Source organism: Rhopilema esculentum, chromosome 10 (genome assembly GCF_057945365.1).
Source record: "Rhopilema esculentum isolate cy_ngs chromosome 10, ASM5794536v1, whole genome shotgun sequence".
Classification (NCBI taxonomy): Eukaryota; Metazoa; Cnidaria; class Scyphozoa; order Rhizostomeae; family Rhizostomatidae; genus Rhopilema; species Rhopilema esculentum.
In genome coordinates, this window is record NC_142824.1 from 8,326,254 (window position 1) to 8,345,539 (window position 19,286).

Sequence of the window (19,286 nt, forward strand, 5' to 3'; positions counted from 1 at the left end):
GCAACAAATCTTGTATGAAAAACATTGGCATACTATTTTAATTCATAATAATTTTATTTACAAATGAATTGTTCTGAAAATCATATGAAACTTTTGGCTAATTTTGCACTTTTGTAGTCGGCACGCAGCTGTATGAATTGTTGTAGAATAGCTTTGTCAAGACCAGCCTGGATAAAAAAATAAAGACACTGAGAAATTTTCGAGCACACAGAGAACACAAAATAGCTAAGAGTTCCAAAAAGAAGTTAGGTAGCGAAAAGAAAATACAATGATGATATCTAGAAAGTAAAAGTAGCTCTGTAATGCATTTAAACTTTTCATAAAACTTTTAGAGGTTCATAAAAAACCATTTAAATTGGCTACAACAATGGCGGATGTTTAAGATTGTAGTACAGAATATTACCTTTGCCAAACCCATCAACATTTTATCAAAATTTCTTGTAAAATGGGCAAGAGTGAGGATGCATCAATAGTTTGTTTATTGCAGCTTAACGGGAAAAAGGTATTTCCATCAGCGAAGAAATTTTCCAGCAACAGACTTTTCATTTCCACTGCCGTCTTCTGACAGGCACACCAAAAGCAAAGTTTTTTGATCGATTCGAGGAAGGGAACACAGTAAAATTTAGACATGTTCGAATGACTATCATTGAAAATGCTTGTTACTATATTTTCTGGTTTAACCATCACAGCGAAGACAAAAACGTGAAAAAGTGATAATTTAGAGGCATCGATCAGAGCCTTAGAAAAGAGTTTAATCAGCCGAACTTACAAACTGTTCATTTGTGCAAACATCTTTGAGGTTTTCAGGACGAACAATGCAGAGATCCATGAGTGAATACATAGTGGCAAATAAGCGATCAAGAAGTTGGATTTTGAAGTCTTTTACAACATGTCGATATTCGTTGATGTCAAAAAGGGCTGTCATTGCACCTGCAAAAATCGATTATTTAAAAAAAAGCACACAAATGCAATGTCAGCTACGAATGAGGGACATAAATTAAATTTGATAACAGGGCTAAATAAGTCTTATATCCTTTTTTCAGACACATTATTGTCATGAAAAGTACAAAAACTTCTCACATCCTCCATTTCTGTTGCAGCATTTTGAATGGGAAGCCCTGCTTTAAATCTTTCCATTCAAATACAATTGACAATCGCAGATATTCAATATCAGACATCTCCTATGGTAATCCCACATGTAACTTCCTACTAAAGACTCACGATCAACTGTCAGCGTCAGATAACAGCATAAGCAGAATTCTGGTCAAATTTAATCTCCTCTTTAAGTTCAAAGACGTAAGTTGCATATTTATATCAAGTCAATAGGGGTGGATTAATCTCATGTTGATAGGAAACAACAAAAATTCTGGAATAATAAATTCACGACAAAAAATAGATGATTATTTTCGGATTAAAAGCATCTTGCTCCCCCCACTGGCAATGACATTCCTTTTCTATTAGGTATTTCTCTCAAAAAAAGACTTCTGGTTGCTGGCAACTAGATTCTGATACGAGTGGCGTAGTGCTTTTAAAATAAGAAGGGATGTTCATGCACAAAACGTTGCAAAGAACAACTGCAAAAGTAGAAATTTGACGATTTTCTGCATCAACAAGAGGGGCTCAGCCCCCCTAAGCCTCCTAGCACTACACCCCTGTCTGGTCAGCAGCTAAAGTTTCGAACACGTAAGATCTGAATCAAAATTGCCAGTTACTATTTTGCTGAAAAATAAAAAGTTATTGATTTTTTAATTGAGGTACGTACCACTACTCGTGTAAACAAACTGGCTAAAGTGATCAAGCAACACTCTATGGAATCTGACCCCAAACTCAGTAAGAACAACTTCGCGGTTCTTGCCGTCAAGGGAATCTTTAATGCCAGGAACGGTACCTTTGAGGTAGCTGCACACTTTCTTGCAAGCCTGCAACGATTTAAGTTGTATACGACTTGAAAGGTATCATCATTTTACAAAATTAATATATTATCTATTCAATAAGCATTTGCTGAATTCTTGTGCGTTCTTGTGCGTATATGCACCGCACTCCAGCCAATGGCAATTCATAATTTAAAAAATACTATTTCAACTGACACTTTATCTATCACAGCTGTCAACAGAGCAATGAAATATTTCAATGAAATACTTGAACAGGAAATTCTCTAAGCTTCGAAGCTAAACACACCTATAACTCGCAGTTTACGCCCCATGTTTGGTACAAATGTATCTTTTCACCTCACTTGTATGAAGAATATAAATTTTAAGATGTAAAATAGATCCCAAACACACTCAAATATACCAATTTCTGTTCACTAAAATCACACAAATATTTAATTTTCAATCTACTTTGAAATAAACAATAACTTTCTCTTGAAACTGTTTCATCATCCTGCCCTTTGCGCAGAAAACATTTCTACATCTAGATAGAATAACCATTAGAGAGTGGTAAAAGATATGACAATAAATGACAGGAGGAAGAAATTTAATGCAGATGATACCGTTGTCTGACCCGCCATAAAATTACCATCGGATTCGTCACTCTTGAAGTCCGTTTTCTTCTGCTCGCTGTTCAATACGTGTTTTGTGTAGCCAGCGATGCAAAGCAAAATTCTGTCAAAATAAAGCAAAATTGCTTCACAGTCAAAGGATCATGCGCGAAAATAAATCAAGCTGAAAGCGTAACATAGTAATTATATTCGAAATCAGATAGTTCTTTGGCTAAATTGCAGTAGCTAAAGACAATGAGCAACAGATAGGATCACTACAATTTGCAAAAATCTATCTTAGCAAACATTATATCTTTAATCGTTAGAAACAATCGAAATTGACTTATAAATGCATTGATCAGTTGTTTTAAGAGAATGGCTCACTTTTCAGTCCCTTGATCCAATTTACTCTCCAGTTTTTCGATTAAAAGCTTCTTCTTTTGGGCACACTCACTGTATACTGGGGAAGATCTGAAAAGGAAACATCACTTTTTAACATTTTTGATTTAATTATAAGTTGCCTGATGATCGCATTAAATTTCAAACTAGCAACTTAGAACCCTCTCGTTCTTTACACCAAAAATGTGTACAGCTCTGCCTATGCTGATCGAGCACTTTTTGACAGACCTGTAAACAGCAATTTTTATTTCATGAAATCGATCTCTTATGGTTTAAGATATCTTGAAATTAGGTTCCGGGGTTTTATCGTCAGCAGGCAAAGATTTGCTCAGGCAAAATGAGACACTTCAACATATAAAGGCATCATGACACATCAAGGAAAAGAGAGGACTAGATATCTAGTTTTGAGGTTTTGCTGCCTTTTGTAGCTTCATTAGCCTGCGTGCAGACTTTACTTTCCGTTGCGAAGGAGAGCCAATACTGCCCGTTACAAGTTTCGTCCTGGCTCTCCTTCGCAACGGAAAGTAAAGTTTGCACGCAGGCTATAGCTTCACGTGACTGGAATCAAATGCAGCTATTTTCATTTGGTCAAAACAGAAACCTTGTTATGTGTCACAGGTATTACAAAGGTAAAACCAATCTTCAGCAAAAACTGAAATGGTTAACCTGAAACTTTTGCACAATTTCCATCATGTTGTTTGATTGATCTAAGATATCTGGAAACCATGATCAGAGATCGCCCTAACCATCCACAATAATTCTTAAGAAGTATTTCCTGGAAACGTCCCATATGCGCTGCCGTTGGACTACATTGACAGAGAGCAAGGACCTGTTCTTACAAAATCTACTATTATCTTCAAAAACTACAACACGTGATTAAAGAGACTATGCGTCGAGCAAAGAAATATAACATCACAAGAAATACTTTTCAAGATCTTCTCATTAGTAGATTGGTTCATTTTTCAGATTATTTACTTATCTATTGACGCGCTAAGCTCCTCAGTTGCTAAAACTTCATTCCTCTATTGACATAAAATATATATTGAGTAGCTTCAGAAACACATCATTTCTTGCCTGGCTTCCGAATAAATTTTAAAACTACTTGCTACCATATATCTAAAAGATTCTTAACTTCCCTTGACCTTCTTTAATTTGAATGTAGCATCTAATTAAAAAAATGGATCTTACCCAATAGGCCTCAGAACAAAATCTGTGAAATGCTTCTCCATTAGATGAAATATGGTGTTGGCCTCATGCAACACTTTCAGAAACAGCAGGTCAGGTGGCGATTTTGGTTCCGAAACAGGTAGAACTAAAAAAACAAGTGAATCGGATATGATTCTATTTCTCATAAAAACATTGCCTAGATATACGTTGTATGACTCGCTATACTGAAATTAAAGGACACCATAATTAGGCCGTTCGCCGGATGACCTGAATCTTGCAGGTCAACTACAAGAGCTTCTACCATTATAGATTTAGATGGACAAAAGTAAAATGTGTTTAGATGTTATTTGCAAGAAAGATGTTAGATGTATTCGCAAGAAAGGTTTCTACAAAGACGAGGGCTGATTAAAGCACCAATTATCGAAATTATCCTTTACGATTAGTGATAACGCCCTAACAATCTTATCGAGCAAGACCGTTTAGACAGAAATCAGGGGAGGATAGCTTTCAAGCAGAATGGAGAGGTGTCATTAAAAATTGTTCCTGCAAACAGTTCTTTTGCGTTTAATGTCGATAGCTTAAAACGCAGCTCTTGCAACAAAATCGATCATTTATGTGTATATTTTAATAATAACAAATTATTTAGTCTTATGTATTTACAGTTTAGCAATTGCAGAAAAATGTTCTTCGGTTGATTTGGCCTAATTCACGATTTGGCTAAAAAATGAATCATTTCTGAAACATGTAGATGCATGCATTTTGTGTCCAAAATAATCAAGGTAAAAGTGCCGTTATAAATATGAATAACTTTAATCCAATTTAAAACTTGATATCCGAATAAATCTATGTAAATGTGATTGTATTGGAAGTGGCCATATTGATACCACCAGAAATTATCTCTATTCAGAATACAAGGTGTAATTTCTAGCATCAAGTACGTTTTTTAAAGATTTATTTGAATCTAGAATTCATGTAATAATTTGATAAGAAGTATATTTTGCCGCCCGGACACATGTAAAATTTCATACTGAAAGAAAAACCTTTTGAATACCTTGCAATGTCATGTCAATCGCATACTCAAAGTGATCCTCGCCGAGATATTTCAGAAGAATCTTGAAAATTTTGCTGATGTTGTTGGGTAATTCAGATGGATTAGAAATCTGCAATACAATATCAAACGAAGTTAGCATTTCACTTTCGAAACCCGTTTGATAAAGTTTTCATTTACATGCAGATAGGATGGGTTTAGGTATAAAAAATAACAATCACTGTGTTACATGCAAGCAAGGCAATCTCGATGGCATTTGAAACAGAGCCATTTTAAAGAAACGTATCCTTAGGTTTGCGAATTATAAAACCGATTAAGTGCAAATTTACGTCCTTTTTTAATAACACCTTGATTTTTGAAAGAATTTTTTTACCAATTCACATCTGCGAATTGAAATTTTGTTTTCTTGCAGCAAGTTTATGGCCACATCCTGAGACAGGAGACTTTCTTTCAACAGTCCATGCTGTGAGCGACCCGGTATTTTTCGCTGTAATTCTTGCAGCGATGCAGGCATATCTGCCATTATCCCTTCCGGAATTATTCTGAAACGATAAATACGTCATGAGATAAAAAGCACTCAGATGCTATGAAGAGGCATAAGTTGAAAAGAGAGTTAAAATAAAATTCTGCTCATTTTTTGAAGCTTATAAATAAAAAAATATAAAAAATATGTTTTTAACAAAACATTTATGCAACATTAAATGGACTGCTACGAACACCTTAAATAGAGCGTTCTTCGAATATTAACTGATTACATCAAACATAATGAATATAAAAAGAATCATTAACAGCATAGACCATTTACTGAATCAGGTATCAATCTCTTGAGATGAGAAACACAACAACGTACTTAATTCATGAAATAGAAATAATTAAATTCATTTGTTTAAATTTTTGTGCTTATGGAGATGCAGTGAGAAATTTTGTGAAAATGATATTCGACTTTTTTTGGTAAATAATACATAAAAAATGATGAATGAATTATTAATAGAAAAGTATGACTTATATCATAACAAAAGAATGACAATTAGGGAAGATTAAAAGGAAGCTAATAAAATTGAAGATCAGAAACAAAAATGATCCCCTTTGATGCTTTTTCGCACCTCTGAATTCTATAAATTAATTTCGTACATACCTCTTCGTTTCCGTTTTTTCCTTTTTCTGGTGTCCAATCGATCCATAGAATTTATCCAATATAGCTCTGGAGCGTGCATCTAGAAACTTAACTTCGTCGCTGTTGAAAAAGTATTTCGGTGAGTTTTCTGGTACGATCATCCAGAGTTTGAGGTTTTCACGATACCGAAAAAGAAACACAAGATCTCAGAAGGCTTTGTGCAGGATCATCTCCAAATAAACGGCGATATTTGCAGACATCAAGGAAGTACGAACGGTGTTTAGAAAGCATGGTATCCAAGAAATGAGGTGAGGATCACAACTAACTTAAGTAGGAAATTTGTATCTCAAGTAAAGGTATGTGACCATCAAAAGTTTAGAAGGTGTCGTGCAAAGAATTGTTCAATAACAATATAAACACAACAGTTGCAATTAGATTAAAAAGAGAAACTTTGAAGAAGAAGTTTGAAGAACAGCAATGCAAATTTCACGTGCACGGAACACTGAGGAAAACAATGCAAAGTATTGTAATGAGAAACATACCTTATGTATGTCGACATGTACTTTGAAAAGGCATTTTTCTTCAAACGATCTAAGAATGTTGAATCAGATCCAAGTCTGAACTCAGACAGCTTTTTTGTTACGTCTTTTGCCCTGTCAAATAATACTCCATCATTTATAAATTCCATTTTTTCAATCAATTTTTCTGTTTCAATTATTCTGTATTACCAGAAAAGGTATGGCGCAACAAATGGAAGCAAATGTTGGTCTTGTTACATCACAAGAAAAGTCAATTGTATACAATTCAAATTGAACCGCGCATGCAATTAAAATTCAATTGACCTTTCATGAAACTGAAGAAAGTTTACATTAGCTATTCCTTTTAAAAGAGTTCTGAGCAATTTAGTTAACACAATGGATAAAAACAGAAATTATATTCTGATGAAATATCTAGATGATGAAATGATGATGAAAAGTTACAAAGAAAGTTTTATAGTCTAGGAAGACGACTGATTAATCGGGAATCATGCTGTCATTAAGTCATTACAATACAAGTTGAACAGGAACGCCGTACCCTAGTGCAAATACCATGCATTTTCTAACTCACTAGATTTGTCAAACTGTGGGCCAAATCAGCCACCTGTTTTTGCCACTTTGGTGTCCCAATTGTTTTAAAAAATGATTAAAAGTGCCAAAATCTTGGATCATGTTAAGGGGGTGTTTTAAGACCTTTCAAGAAGTTTATCATTCATTTATAAATGTACAATAACAAGGTATGATAATGATAATAAAAACAACCAGAAGCTCACCTTTTGTACAAATTTGCAAATGTCTGCAAGTATAACTCGATATCTTCCTCCTTTTTGCTCAGTTGCTTGTAAACGTAGCCCTATAACGAGATATCAAAAAGAACTTTGAAAAAAGCAAACATTCTGAAATATACTATAGCTTGATAATGGCTGGCTTTTACAAAGCCATTTTGAATGTCAATACCGCCATAAAGAGAAATACTAGTATTCCATGTTCCCGCTTAAACTTAACGAAACGTCTGTGCACTGATGAAAATTGTGATTCAATTTCAAAACAGTAGCTTTAAAATCATACTAAAATACGTTTCATCTACGTTTCCAAATTCCTTTCTATTAGAAAGGCGCTCAAAGAATTGGTACAGATAGATTACTTCAGAACTTTTAGAAAATTATGTTAATTGGAAAGAAACAGAAGCATTTGCTTGAATAAACAAGTTTACATACGAAGCCGTTGGCCTTAACGAAGCCAATAATGAAGTTGAAAGTCCCTTAGTTCAAACAAAGAAAAATTCCTATAAGGAAGTGTAGTAATCGGAATTCACAGAACTAGAAAAATAGTTGTAAAAAGATAAGCTAATGACTTCTTAACTCACATATCTTAATGCTATAGGGTGTCGTATGTATTTTAAACCAGATAACAATTGATATCATTACTTTTTGTTCATACCTTTTTCACAGACTTCATATAGGACTAGATTAGAATGCATCTAGCAAAGATACGTTAAGGAGGTAACTTTACACAGACTGTTATTTTTGTGGAATTTTGAAGCCTTAATTTTGCTGTCATAATAACCTTAAAAATTACTGCAGAAATTAGAATTTCTAGGCATTTCCTCCCGGTAACATAAATAAGATTCCATGTCACAACCCTTTTGACAACCATGTTGTCAACTTTCCATAACGTATTGAACATAAATCTTCTTAGAGACGAAATATGATGGTGCAATTCTGCATCCCTAGTAAGTGTCTAAAGGAGTGACCCTAAATCCACATAGACAATAGTGCCCCCAGTTCTCGGCAGGATCAATTTTGCATTTCGTCCACATTTGCTGAGAAAATGTTGGGGTAGGGCAACGTACTCTTGTGATATAATCCTATGATTATAAAACTGCCTTTACGAAAACAAAAGTTAGTAAAGGGCGTTCCCTTGAGATAAAATTTGCGTTCCTTGTGTCACTTGTTTTGCTTTGTTTTGCTTTGCTTTGCTTTGCTTTGCTTTGCTTTGCTTTGCTTTGCTTTGCTTTGCTTTGCTTTGCTTTGCTTTGCTTTGCTTTGCTTTGCTTTGCTTTGCTTTGCTTTGCTTTGCTTTGCTTTATTTGCCCCCCAAAGTCTGGCTGGCGCCGCCCCTGCATACCAACAACTGCATTGATATGTTAGAAATATTTTGGTTATCGAATGCTACCGCAAAAGGGGGCAGACAAGCTTATAAGTTTTAACTTCTGTTCTTGCATTTCAACCTTAGGTAACCGCTAAAAGAAATTGAACACCAAGAGGATTGATGTTGATGATGGGTTTTCAAAGATTAATCCCTTTTCTTAATCTCAGACCGTATCATAAATCAAATAGTAACAGAATAGAAGTAAATGGTTTAAACTATGGCAACAAGGCTTTGAATTAAATTCCAAGTTTAATTCACTGAAGCGCTAATTTCGAAACGACTATATAACTGAACTGCTTTATCAATTGGTTTTATAAAAAGTAAAGCACCAAAATATCTGAACATTCCAGTGAACTAATGTATTAAGTTTTGAAAATCCAAATCTGAAGCTTTTGGGTGTACTTTGGAAAAACCACAAGCTATATGCAACAGTAACATAATTTTAGAAGGGGTTTGAGTTCGGGAAGTTCGACAAACCATAAAAAGACAAAAGATTACTTTGTACAGCCAAAAACAAAGAAATCACATGAAAGTTACACAAAAGGATCAAGCTTTGAATCGCCAAATAAAATAGAAATTACCAAGGCTTTTTTGTCGTAATAGCTGGAGCTTGAATGTAAAAGCTTTTGAACGCAAGATTCAAGATATCTCACAAAGCTACGAATTTTATTGATGGATACATTTGTAATAAAACAATTTTCCTACTTTGTTTACAAAAGTACCGCACTTCTGCAATTTACAAGAATTAAAAAAGAATTACAAATGAGCTGCTGAGACATGGAAATATTAAGAAACGACCCAATCTCGTTCTCAAAAAAGAATTGCGAGACAACCTCGTTTGAAGATAGAAATAAGCCTGGCATTTGCTTCTAACAGATTACTCATACCTCGCATAACATTCTATGAGAAATCCCGCGACAACAGCTCATAATAAGACACCCTTCTATATCAAGACTATAGCTATACTGGGATAAACCTACTCTTACCCAAAATCACCATCTATCTAACAACTCACGACCGCTTGTCTACAACATTGCGAAGCAGCGTTATGATCAAATGTTTGAAAGGTTATGATCAAATGACAGAAGTCTAAAGCCGTGAAAGCGAATTAAGGCTGAAATTTGAAACTCAATTAGTTAAAAGATGGTTCGGTTATAGCTATGATGTAGAAACAAAGACAGCATCTATGAAATAGCCAAGGTATGAGAAAGACAGTCCAATGCCAAACGTCTTTACATCACTTCTTTTACTAAGAAGCACAAAGCTAACAACTAAGAAATCTCAACACGAAACCTTGGAGTCGAGGGCAGGATTAAAACCCTGACACGTAGTTGAATGGTCAGGGAGATGACATACCTGTACTTTTTTATCAAAGACTGTTTGGATAAACTGGCTCATGATCATCTCAGCGTTGTTCTCAAAAACTTTGATGATAATGTCTTGAAGAGTCTTGCAAGCAGGTATGATGTTCTCGAACACATCATCTTTCAAAAAGTTGTTCTGAAAAAAATTATTAAAGGCTTACAGAGAAACAATATTTTTCTTAGAAGCAAGCAATGCATTTCAATAGCTGCTAGCAGAAGCGACATTCTATTTTATCGTCTGGGCCTGAACTCAAATGATCACCAAAGATCGAGCCATCTGCATATATGATAAGGTATAGCCAAACTTTGAAATGTAGAGACAAGGTACATATTTCAACATAGTTCTATATAAGCTAAACTATGACATAAGCAACCATGCAGCAAACAGACAAAAACCAGTAACACATTCTCAGGGGAATTTCACACTATTGTTCAAAGCGTATATAATCCATTAGTAATAAAATGTTTACTGCTAAAATTTTAATCGCAGTGCACTTTGGAACCTTATTGCACTTTCATTCTGACTTCAGAATTTTTTCTACATTTTGACACAGCCTTTTAAAGGGCAAGCGACTGTGCAGTCTTCGCACTACAGACCCCCCTTCTTTTCAAGTTTCATTTGGTTTTCACTTTCTCGACACAGGCTTTTAAAGCTTCTTTGATTCTATTTCATTTCAAAATGCACGTAGCCAAATTTACAAGCAGCCTGCCCAAATTAAAATACTCCAATGTAAACTATAAACTGAAACAAAACTTGAAACATAGAGTTTATTTTAAATGCCTACGGGAAAAGTGATTGAAAAGAAAATGTTTTTGAGAAATGTTTCTCCGCTCAAAATGGTCTCCATGGTAAATAAAAATAATGTATCCAAATATTGATTTACATAAAAAAGTTTATATAGTCGCATGAAAACAGATCCTTTTATAATTGGAACGAGAAGCATATGACGCAAATCACAGACCCACACCCACAGCTCCCAAGAGTTGAAGACATTTCATGACTGATCACAACGACTCCCAATCAGTCATCTCATAATCTGCATTCCCGTAGAGTAGAAAATGCCAAATCAAATTGCTGTTGGCCATAGGCCCTATATTTAAAGCCTGGGGAATGGCGCTTTGGTGTTACTTCAAGGCTATCCAAACACATTCCAAATATTCCAGATAAAAAATATCAAGCATTCTGGCTCTAGAAATATCATCAGATTGATTGATTCATCAGATTGAGTGGGCTACATAATGAAATTTTGCGTGATAAAAACTTTATCCACTTTTCAAAATAAGAAGCCACTCAAAAATTCTTTGGCTTTCATCTGCAGAAGAGGCTGGAAACGTCAACTTCTTCAACTACAAAACACAAGCTCTGTTATTAGGGTGTCTGCCTCGATATCGGATTAATTTACTTCCTTTTCTTTATAATAACAACAATTTGACAACCATATCCAGTCAGCGAGCAAAAGAAAAATTCTCACCGCTAGCGTCAAATCAATCAACTCTTCATAGCATTGTTGATATCTCTACAAACAAGAGCAGATAAACAAATTAACTACAGAAAGTTAAAAAACTAGATAAAAAAACAGTTTAAAGCGGGAAAGCTAAAGTAACAATGAATCATCAGAACTAGCATATTCCAGGCATATATTCGGCCACAACTTGCGATGTATGTGAAAAAGAAGTTCTACGAAAATGAGTATTATGGAGTGCAGATGGTGTATTAAAAAAAAGCGGCAACAATTTTTTGGATACAAATTCGTAGAAAGAACTTTTTAAGATATCTAATCACATGAGACAGAGTAAATGTCCAACAGTCATGTAACAAAAGTTTACATCCAGTATAACGTCTTTGAAAAACTGCGATCAGGGTTAATATATGAGCCTCAATAGGGAACTCATTTCCCGTTCTGTTCTCTTTCTACACTAGTAAAGTTCCTGTCAACTTTTCAGATATAAGCGAGCCTTGAATTTTCAAACAAGAACAATGGTGAATTAGTGAAATGATATTGAGTTAGCCGACTGCTTTTTATGTCTTAAAACATTGTAATCAACATTACACGGATAGATCTAGACAAAAATGTAAACATACCAAAACATAAGCTAAATTAAAATAAATACGCTAGCTGGTGGCCCACAACTTGCATTAGGCAAATTCTTTTCTGGATGCATGAGTAGCCAAGGTGATAGATAGCTCATTCATAAACACATTGATACAAAAAATGTCTATACTTACTTGCCAGTATAGATTATAAATACCGTTACAATTATTTAAAATTTTATTAGACAGAAAATGATGAAGCTTTAGGCACAAAGAGTCGGTGAGTAATGTGTAGGGCGTCGCAAATGAGTGAAATATTCTAACATATCACGTCAGATAAAGTGCGTTATTAGTATTTTTGTTATTCTAGTAATTCATTCCATTCATGACCTGAAGACTATCAGTATTTTTGCTGCAGCAGTTAGCGTTGTTGTTGCTGTTCCTATTGGTTTTGTTGGCATGATTATTATTATTGTTGTTGTTGCAAAGAAGATGGCCAACGATCTTGATCATATCAATCTCTTAGGTAGTGTTTACGGAAAATCGACAACAATGGCAATCGAACTATTCTGATTTTTCATCAATTTCAACACTCCAGCTTATATTGTGCGACGATTCTGTATTATAAAGCGAATATCTACCTGACATATCTGTAAGATACAATTTGAATACCTGTTCTGTACCACTGACGTACCTTAAACGGCAGCAGTGTGTTGGCACATTTGGCCATAGTCTCAATGTCCCCATCTTTGTATGCGTTCTTAAATTTGTTCAGCAAATCTCCTTCAATGGCATAGTACTTCTCTAGAATAGAAACCACGACAAGGTTATTTTATTTTCAAGAACAACAGGGAAGAGTATTAAGTGAAAAATATTCCTAATCTTGTTTCATTGACAAGACATTAAAAAACATTGATGATTTAGACGAAAATGGTCAAAATAATAAAACAATCGTTCAAGCACATACCTGCAATATGATACTTCACCTCTGAGAACCTAAATAAGCAATAGAAGATGATTTTACTGTGACATGATACCAGGACAAAAGCTATAGGTTATCAGGAAGCTAGGTTTTGTATTTACAATCTACAAATATGTGAAAAGCTATTAGTAATTTAGTTGAATCATAAGCAAATATTTTAGGACTGATATATAGCTGAAATAAAAAAACAAGGAATTATTTTCTAAAGTCCATTAATAAAATTTAAATCAACCTACTTTTCTGTTTGCAGCTCCTGTGCGACCATGAATAGCTGGCAGATGATTGCAGCAGCCTCGTGAATCTAATCGAAAAAAGCCAATATTTTTAAAAAATGCAAGAAAAAGCAAAACTACAAAAATATGAAATAAAGCGTTTCATTGGACCAACAAAACGGCATGGACAGTTAAGCTAAGATTTCAGGTCATGTTTTATGCATGGGCTACTCTTATCTCACAATGTTGATATGAAGCTTTAACTTTATAAAACGCATCAAAGGCTTTTGGATATGCTAATAATAAGGAAGTATTTATCACTTTCGTTTCTCTGAATGAAAACCTTTTATTATGACTAAGGGCAAGCATAAATTCATCATCCATTCAGTTTGCATTTGGATATAAATTTCTGTTAACTGTCAGTCTTTAACAGACGTTTATGCCCCTAAGGACAGTTGAATTCTAACTATCTACAAATCCAACTAGAACACTTTTCCATAGGCTATTTGTCAATGCCTTCCCCCAAATCATGGCTATGAAAAACATTTCATTTTTAATTTTTCCTTGCACAGCTAATGAGGTTGCAATTGTTTTTCTAGAATGCCAGAATCTTTTTGGTGTGTTGCATTCCAGCAAATAGGTAATAGTGTCAACCATACTCCAAATACATAAATCTATATATATGCCAAAGGATGAATTTGCTCAGACAGCCATTACCCTATTGTGTAGTACAGTAACCCCCTGATAACTCAAACAGTCGCTAAGTCAAACTGATAAAGATTACCCTTGCCCAATACCTTCATTTGAAAATCTGCTGATAATTCAAAGATTCCCCATCTCAAACCATTTTGTTTCGTTTTCAAACTATTTAATGGGAATTTACTGTATCTCTGAATGGTTTCAAGGGAGGTAAGGAAATGGTCTTACTTGAAAAAGATTTTAAAAGTCCAACAGGAATTGAAAATCAGTCTTACTCGGTGAAAGTCAGAGTTATCCAGTACCTCTTAATAGGATTCAACTGTGAACGGATATGTGCTTCTTTTGATGAAAGAGTGCTACATTCAAAATAGCACTTGATGTTTAATATGCACGTACCTGACTTGGGTCATTAAAGATAGGTGATATTGTTTCCACTGAATGAAATTCTTCAAAATACTTCATCACTTGCTGGGCTTCCTTTATTCTCTGTCTTGGAGTGCTTATATTCTCTAGCTGGTCTCCAAGGTGTACAACTTTAGTAGCTACATAATTTATTCTGTCATCCAGTTCATAAAATCTCTGCATTGAGTCCTAAAAATACAACATCGACATCAAAATTAAAGTTTTCTTTAAAGTAAAACCCCCAAAACTAGCTTTGACATTGAGCAGCATACATATACTCCAATGTCTCCAATCCTATGACAGTCTGGAAGAATTTACGTTAATGGCAAGAATACCGCAATTGAGGCTGGTAAGGCAGGGCTTTTGTGAATCTGGACACCCTTCTTCCAGCATTGCTGATTAATATTGAATCTTTACATTATGTATGTCAGTTTCATCTGGTAATAAGAGTACTGTTGTTTGCGGTTTATCAAACTGCTATTAGAGGAAATTTTTGCAGTGATAGCTCTTCAGACAAAGTACTATTTTCTGTAAATGGCTGGATTTCAAAGCTGCAAATCTAACTGCATACCTTTTAGAAACTTAGCCCTTTCTAAGGTACACAGTAATTATTCTACAAAAAAACTCGAAAACCTCAATTCTAAGTACACTATCCAGAGACATCATATTCAGACTATTCATACTAGTTCAATGCAGTTCAAAATGTATGGTTATAGTTACTGAATACAGTGGCAAACACCTAGAGAGGTAAGGGAGGTGGTTGCCTGCCAATACTTCTGAGGACAGTGGTCTTTTGTTCTGAAACAATAGGGAAATGTGACATCATCTTATTAAAACAATAGGCTTGCCCCTCCAATATTTGACCAAATTTCCTCCCCTGATTGAACATGTCAGGTAAATGTTCTTAATATTACCATTGATTAGAAGTTGTTCAATATGATTAAGCATGCTTAAACAATAATAAATTATATCTATCAAGTCAAAAAAAGCATAATCAGCATTTAAGATACACATTTGGCATCATGAAATGCAAAACAAAAGGGTCCCATGAATTCAGTATAGGAAATAAGCAACAATTTAAAGATAAGAGCCTTTCTCTTTGAATCTCTCCCTTGGAAAACCTATCTTTTAGAATTGATTTAAAAAGGTTGTCTTTTTAAGATATAAAATGCAAATGATTAAGACATTTTATGATAATAGTTTATTACTGGTTATACAAATAATCTAGCTTTTACTACTGATCTGAATAATCTTTTGATTACCTTGAACTGATTCTCAACAGATTTTGAGTTTTTCTTGTGTTTGGTTTCTTCTTCGGTGCATTCCTTTTCTAAAAATGACATTTTAGCTTCTGTTTCTTTCATTAAACCCTGCAGTGACCGTATTGTGTCTTCAAAACTTTCTTTAAGCTTCACTGGGTCAAATGCATCTGATCCGCCTTTTGAGCCACCTCCATGAACTTTTGCTGCAACTCTCTCCACAAAGTTGACCGAGTTATATGGCTCCTGTGAAATATTTTGGTAAACATCTTTTAAACTTCACCCAAATGACATCAGAAAATAACAGTTTTATGTAGTATGCATAGCATTTTAGACTTTCTCAAATAACGCATAGGTGAAAATATTCACCTATACCCATATTAATCTATTGTTATATTTTTCAAACATTTTGGATAAACCTTTACAATTTACAAACAAGAATATTAACTTAGATGTTTTCATACTTATGAAGAATCAGTATAAGTCAGAAAAGAGCCCTTTACTTGATATTATTTGTGATGCCATGATGAAATTCTAAATTGAATTCCAATCCCTCAGGCAGGACAAACCAGCAAAAATTCATGGTGGATAGAGGCCACTCTGTTATTTTTTGGGCACGAATTTGTGCGGCCTAGACAAATTACCATAAAATACAGTATGTAGCCTTTGGTTATATATTTCAGAGAAAAACAGCTGGATGAATCATTTCGGCTTAAGGTATCATTTTAATAGGATCTGCGCAGCTGCAACCGCTGCTGATAGTCAATGTGCTTGGGAGATTTATCCCCCACACCAGACTACAAAGCTTGGGTATGCATGGGGAACGCGTTCCCAGCGCAATAATTTTTGCTCCAATCCCATCCGCGCATTTTTGCAAATTTAGATTAATCCGCGCAGTTGGAACATGGAATTTTGTGTGAATTCCATGCATAGACTAATCTCGAGCCTTAAAAATGCTATTTAAAAATGAAAACCGGCAGCTTTTAATTTGTCATTTTGCAACATGATTTGTTCCAGAAATAAGCGACAGAAAATAATTCCCCGCGCACAAAAAAAAATACTTTGCACTCTGGCCCCCCATGCAAGGCAAAATCTTACCATTACTGGAGGTTTAAATAAAAATAACTTGGCACTATTTCAGGTAGTGACATTTGTTTTCTTTTCTAGGATGCACAAACTTGAGCTTGGCTTGCAAATTAAACTTGACTTATATTTCTCTAAAGGAGGTTGGGTCCAGTAGATGTGTAAAATGCAAAGGACTACCTTTGACTGATGACGAAGCAAAAAATGACATTCAAAACTAAGGCATAAAACACTCAAGCGACAAAATAAGAAGAAACAAGTATTTTTTGTAATCTTATTTTAAATCGAATACATATATATAAATTTTAAGCGACACAACTGTCACTTGTCTATTTCGATTGTTTACAAAATATGCAAATTAAATTAACAATTTTTAATAATTTTTTAATACAAATTTATAATAAAAGCATTAAGTTTTGCATATGTTGCATGTACAGGTTGCCCTGTCCCAGTTTTTAGTTAATCTTCTGAATTGGATCAGATTTTCTGCAGATTTTATTTCCTGTGGTAAGCCATTCCAATATTGTGGTCCGAGGGACCTGAGGCTGTTTGTACCGAAAGTTGTTTGGTTGGGCCTGTAGTGCTGCAAGTCTTGTGGACGACGTGAGGATCGATCAGAGGCTCTTTGTTCGAAAATATTTTGCATGAATTCAGGATTTAACCTTTTTACAGTTTTGAAAATTTCAATACAGAGGTTCCTTTGCCGATTTACATGCATTGTGCATTTTTGTGATTTGCAAAGAAGTCTCTTTCCTGTATTTTTCGATCTTCTCCATAGATCTAGCCGAGCAGAACAACTACACTAAAGGGCAGTAGTTAAAGTGAGAGAAAACAAAGCTTTTTGGACCAATACCTTTTTCTCATCAAAGCCAATGAAATATTTTGAGCACATTTAGCTGGGTTGCTGCCTTTTTACAAAGTTCGGATATGTGAATGTCAAAATTAAGTTTGTCATCTATAGTTACGCCAAGCAACTTTACTGAAGCTTCAGAATTTATAGTTTTCCCTTGAACAGAAATGCTATGTCCAATGGTACTTTTTTTATCCTTTCTGACGAGAAGAGCATGAAATTTTTCTGTAGATTTTAAGTTAATAATGATAGCAAATATAAGACATCATACTTACTTCAAAATCATCTTCTGCAAACATTTCGAATGATATCGAACGCTAAAGGCTATATAGTATTGATCAATAATATTCACAAAAGGCCAGCCTTTCTCTAAAGACCTTCCTTGTTTTCCAGCCTCATATCCACATATTCCTTCGCAGAGACAGATGCGCACGATAGATACGCGCGGAGAAAAACTACTTGAGATATATCTGAGTCGGTGGGTAGCCAGTTTTGACCTAATCCTACGAGGCTACGAGCCCTGCCTAATGCATTATGACCAACCCCCTAACCCTACCTAATGCATTTCTATACATTTTTGGAAGAATTATATGGACAATTTTTGACAAAAGTGAGGGCAAACTACGCACATACTCCCTCTTGGTTTCAGTGGCGGAAATTATGGGGGTTTGATGGCCCCCCAATCAGCGATGTCGTCGGAAAAATCGGGCTTTCAACGAATAATTGACAACCGTTTATCGTGTCGAACCTGCTCCAAAAATCGGAATTTTAAACTAATTTAAGGGGCTTAATTGCCAAATTTTTTGCTCGCATCGCTCGCAGGTGATGTGCATTTTTCCTCTTTAACCCAGGGACCTCGATAACCTCTCTGTGCCCTTTTTACAAAACTTGAACATAGCATAGCTGATGAAACATTAGTAAGTTCTAGATAATCAATCAAACAATATATGTCCAAAATCAAAACTGCTTGCGAATCGTTTCAATTCCGTAAATATTAGCCGAAATTTCCATCGGATTCTTCTGAATAAAAGTTATTTTCAAACGTATTTCCCACTGACGAAAACAAGATAAAATGCATGAAATGAACGTACGGCTTGTCAAGAGTGTAATTGGTCGACTTCTTGTATCATCAATTGTCTTAGATGAGATATCGATCTTAATATTAAAAATCATAAATGGGTTGTTCTTCTTGCTATTCAATTATGGCGTGGTCAGCAAAGATTTCGAAAGGGTCCCGTCAGAAAATTTTTTTTTGATCAAAATGTGCAGTTCCTTTAAAATTAGACATGATCCAAGATGTTATTTTGTCGGAAAATCAAAATTTTGTCGCCATGGTTGCCGATACCAAGCAGTGGCGGAAATTTCGGCTTTCATTTGGAGGGGGGCAGGCCTACGATTTTACGAAAAAAGTCATTTCATTAGCTAGAAGCCCGAGGCTAAACAATCAGTTACTCATTAGAGCAAATATTAACGAAGAAAACTTTCTTTGATGAGCAGGCTGTCGTTTGA

At 34.9% G+C, this 19,286-nt stretch overlaps 1 protein-coding gene across 1 annotated transcript; it reads right to left on the bottom strand.

The window, feature by feature from the left end:
* Nucleotides 1-10: 10 nt before the first annotated feature.
* LOC135692125 (exocyst complex component 5) lies at nt 11-18,210 on the bottom strand. Its single transcript, XM_065210166.2, has 19 exons — nt 18,053-18,210; nt 15,848-16,090; nt 14,580-14,774; nt 13,509-13,573; nt 13,258-13,286; nt 12,985-13,094; nt 11,731-11,775; nt 10,251-10,394; nt 7,517-7,596; nt 6,750-6,860; nt 6,229-6,327; nt 5,467-5,635; nt 5,097-5,205; nt 4,067-4,190; nt 2,864-2,950; nt 2,492-2,603; nt 1,763-1,919; nt 770-930; nt 11-167 (listed from the first exon to the last, which is right to left on the bottom strand). The coding sequence occupies exons 1-19, from the start codon at nt 18,074-18,076 to the stop codon at nt 81-83; spliced, it is 2,151 nt and encodes a 716-aa protein (XP_065066238.1). The 5' UTR covers nt 18,077-18,210; the 3' UTR covers nt 11-80.
* Between the last annotated feature and the right edge of the window lie 1,076 nt (nt 18,211-19,286).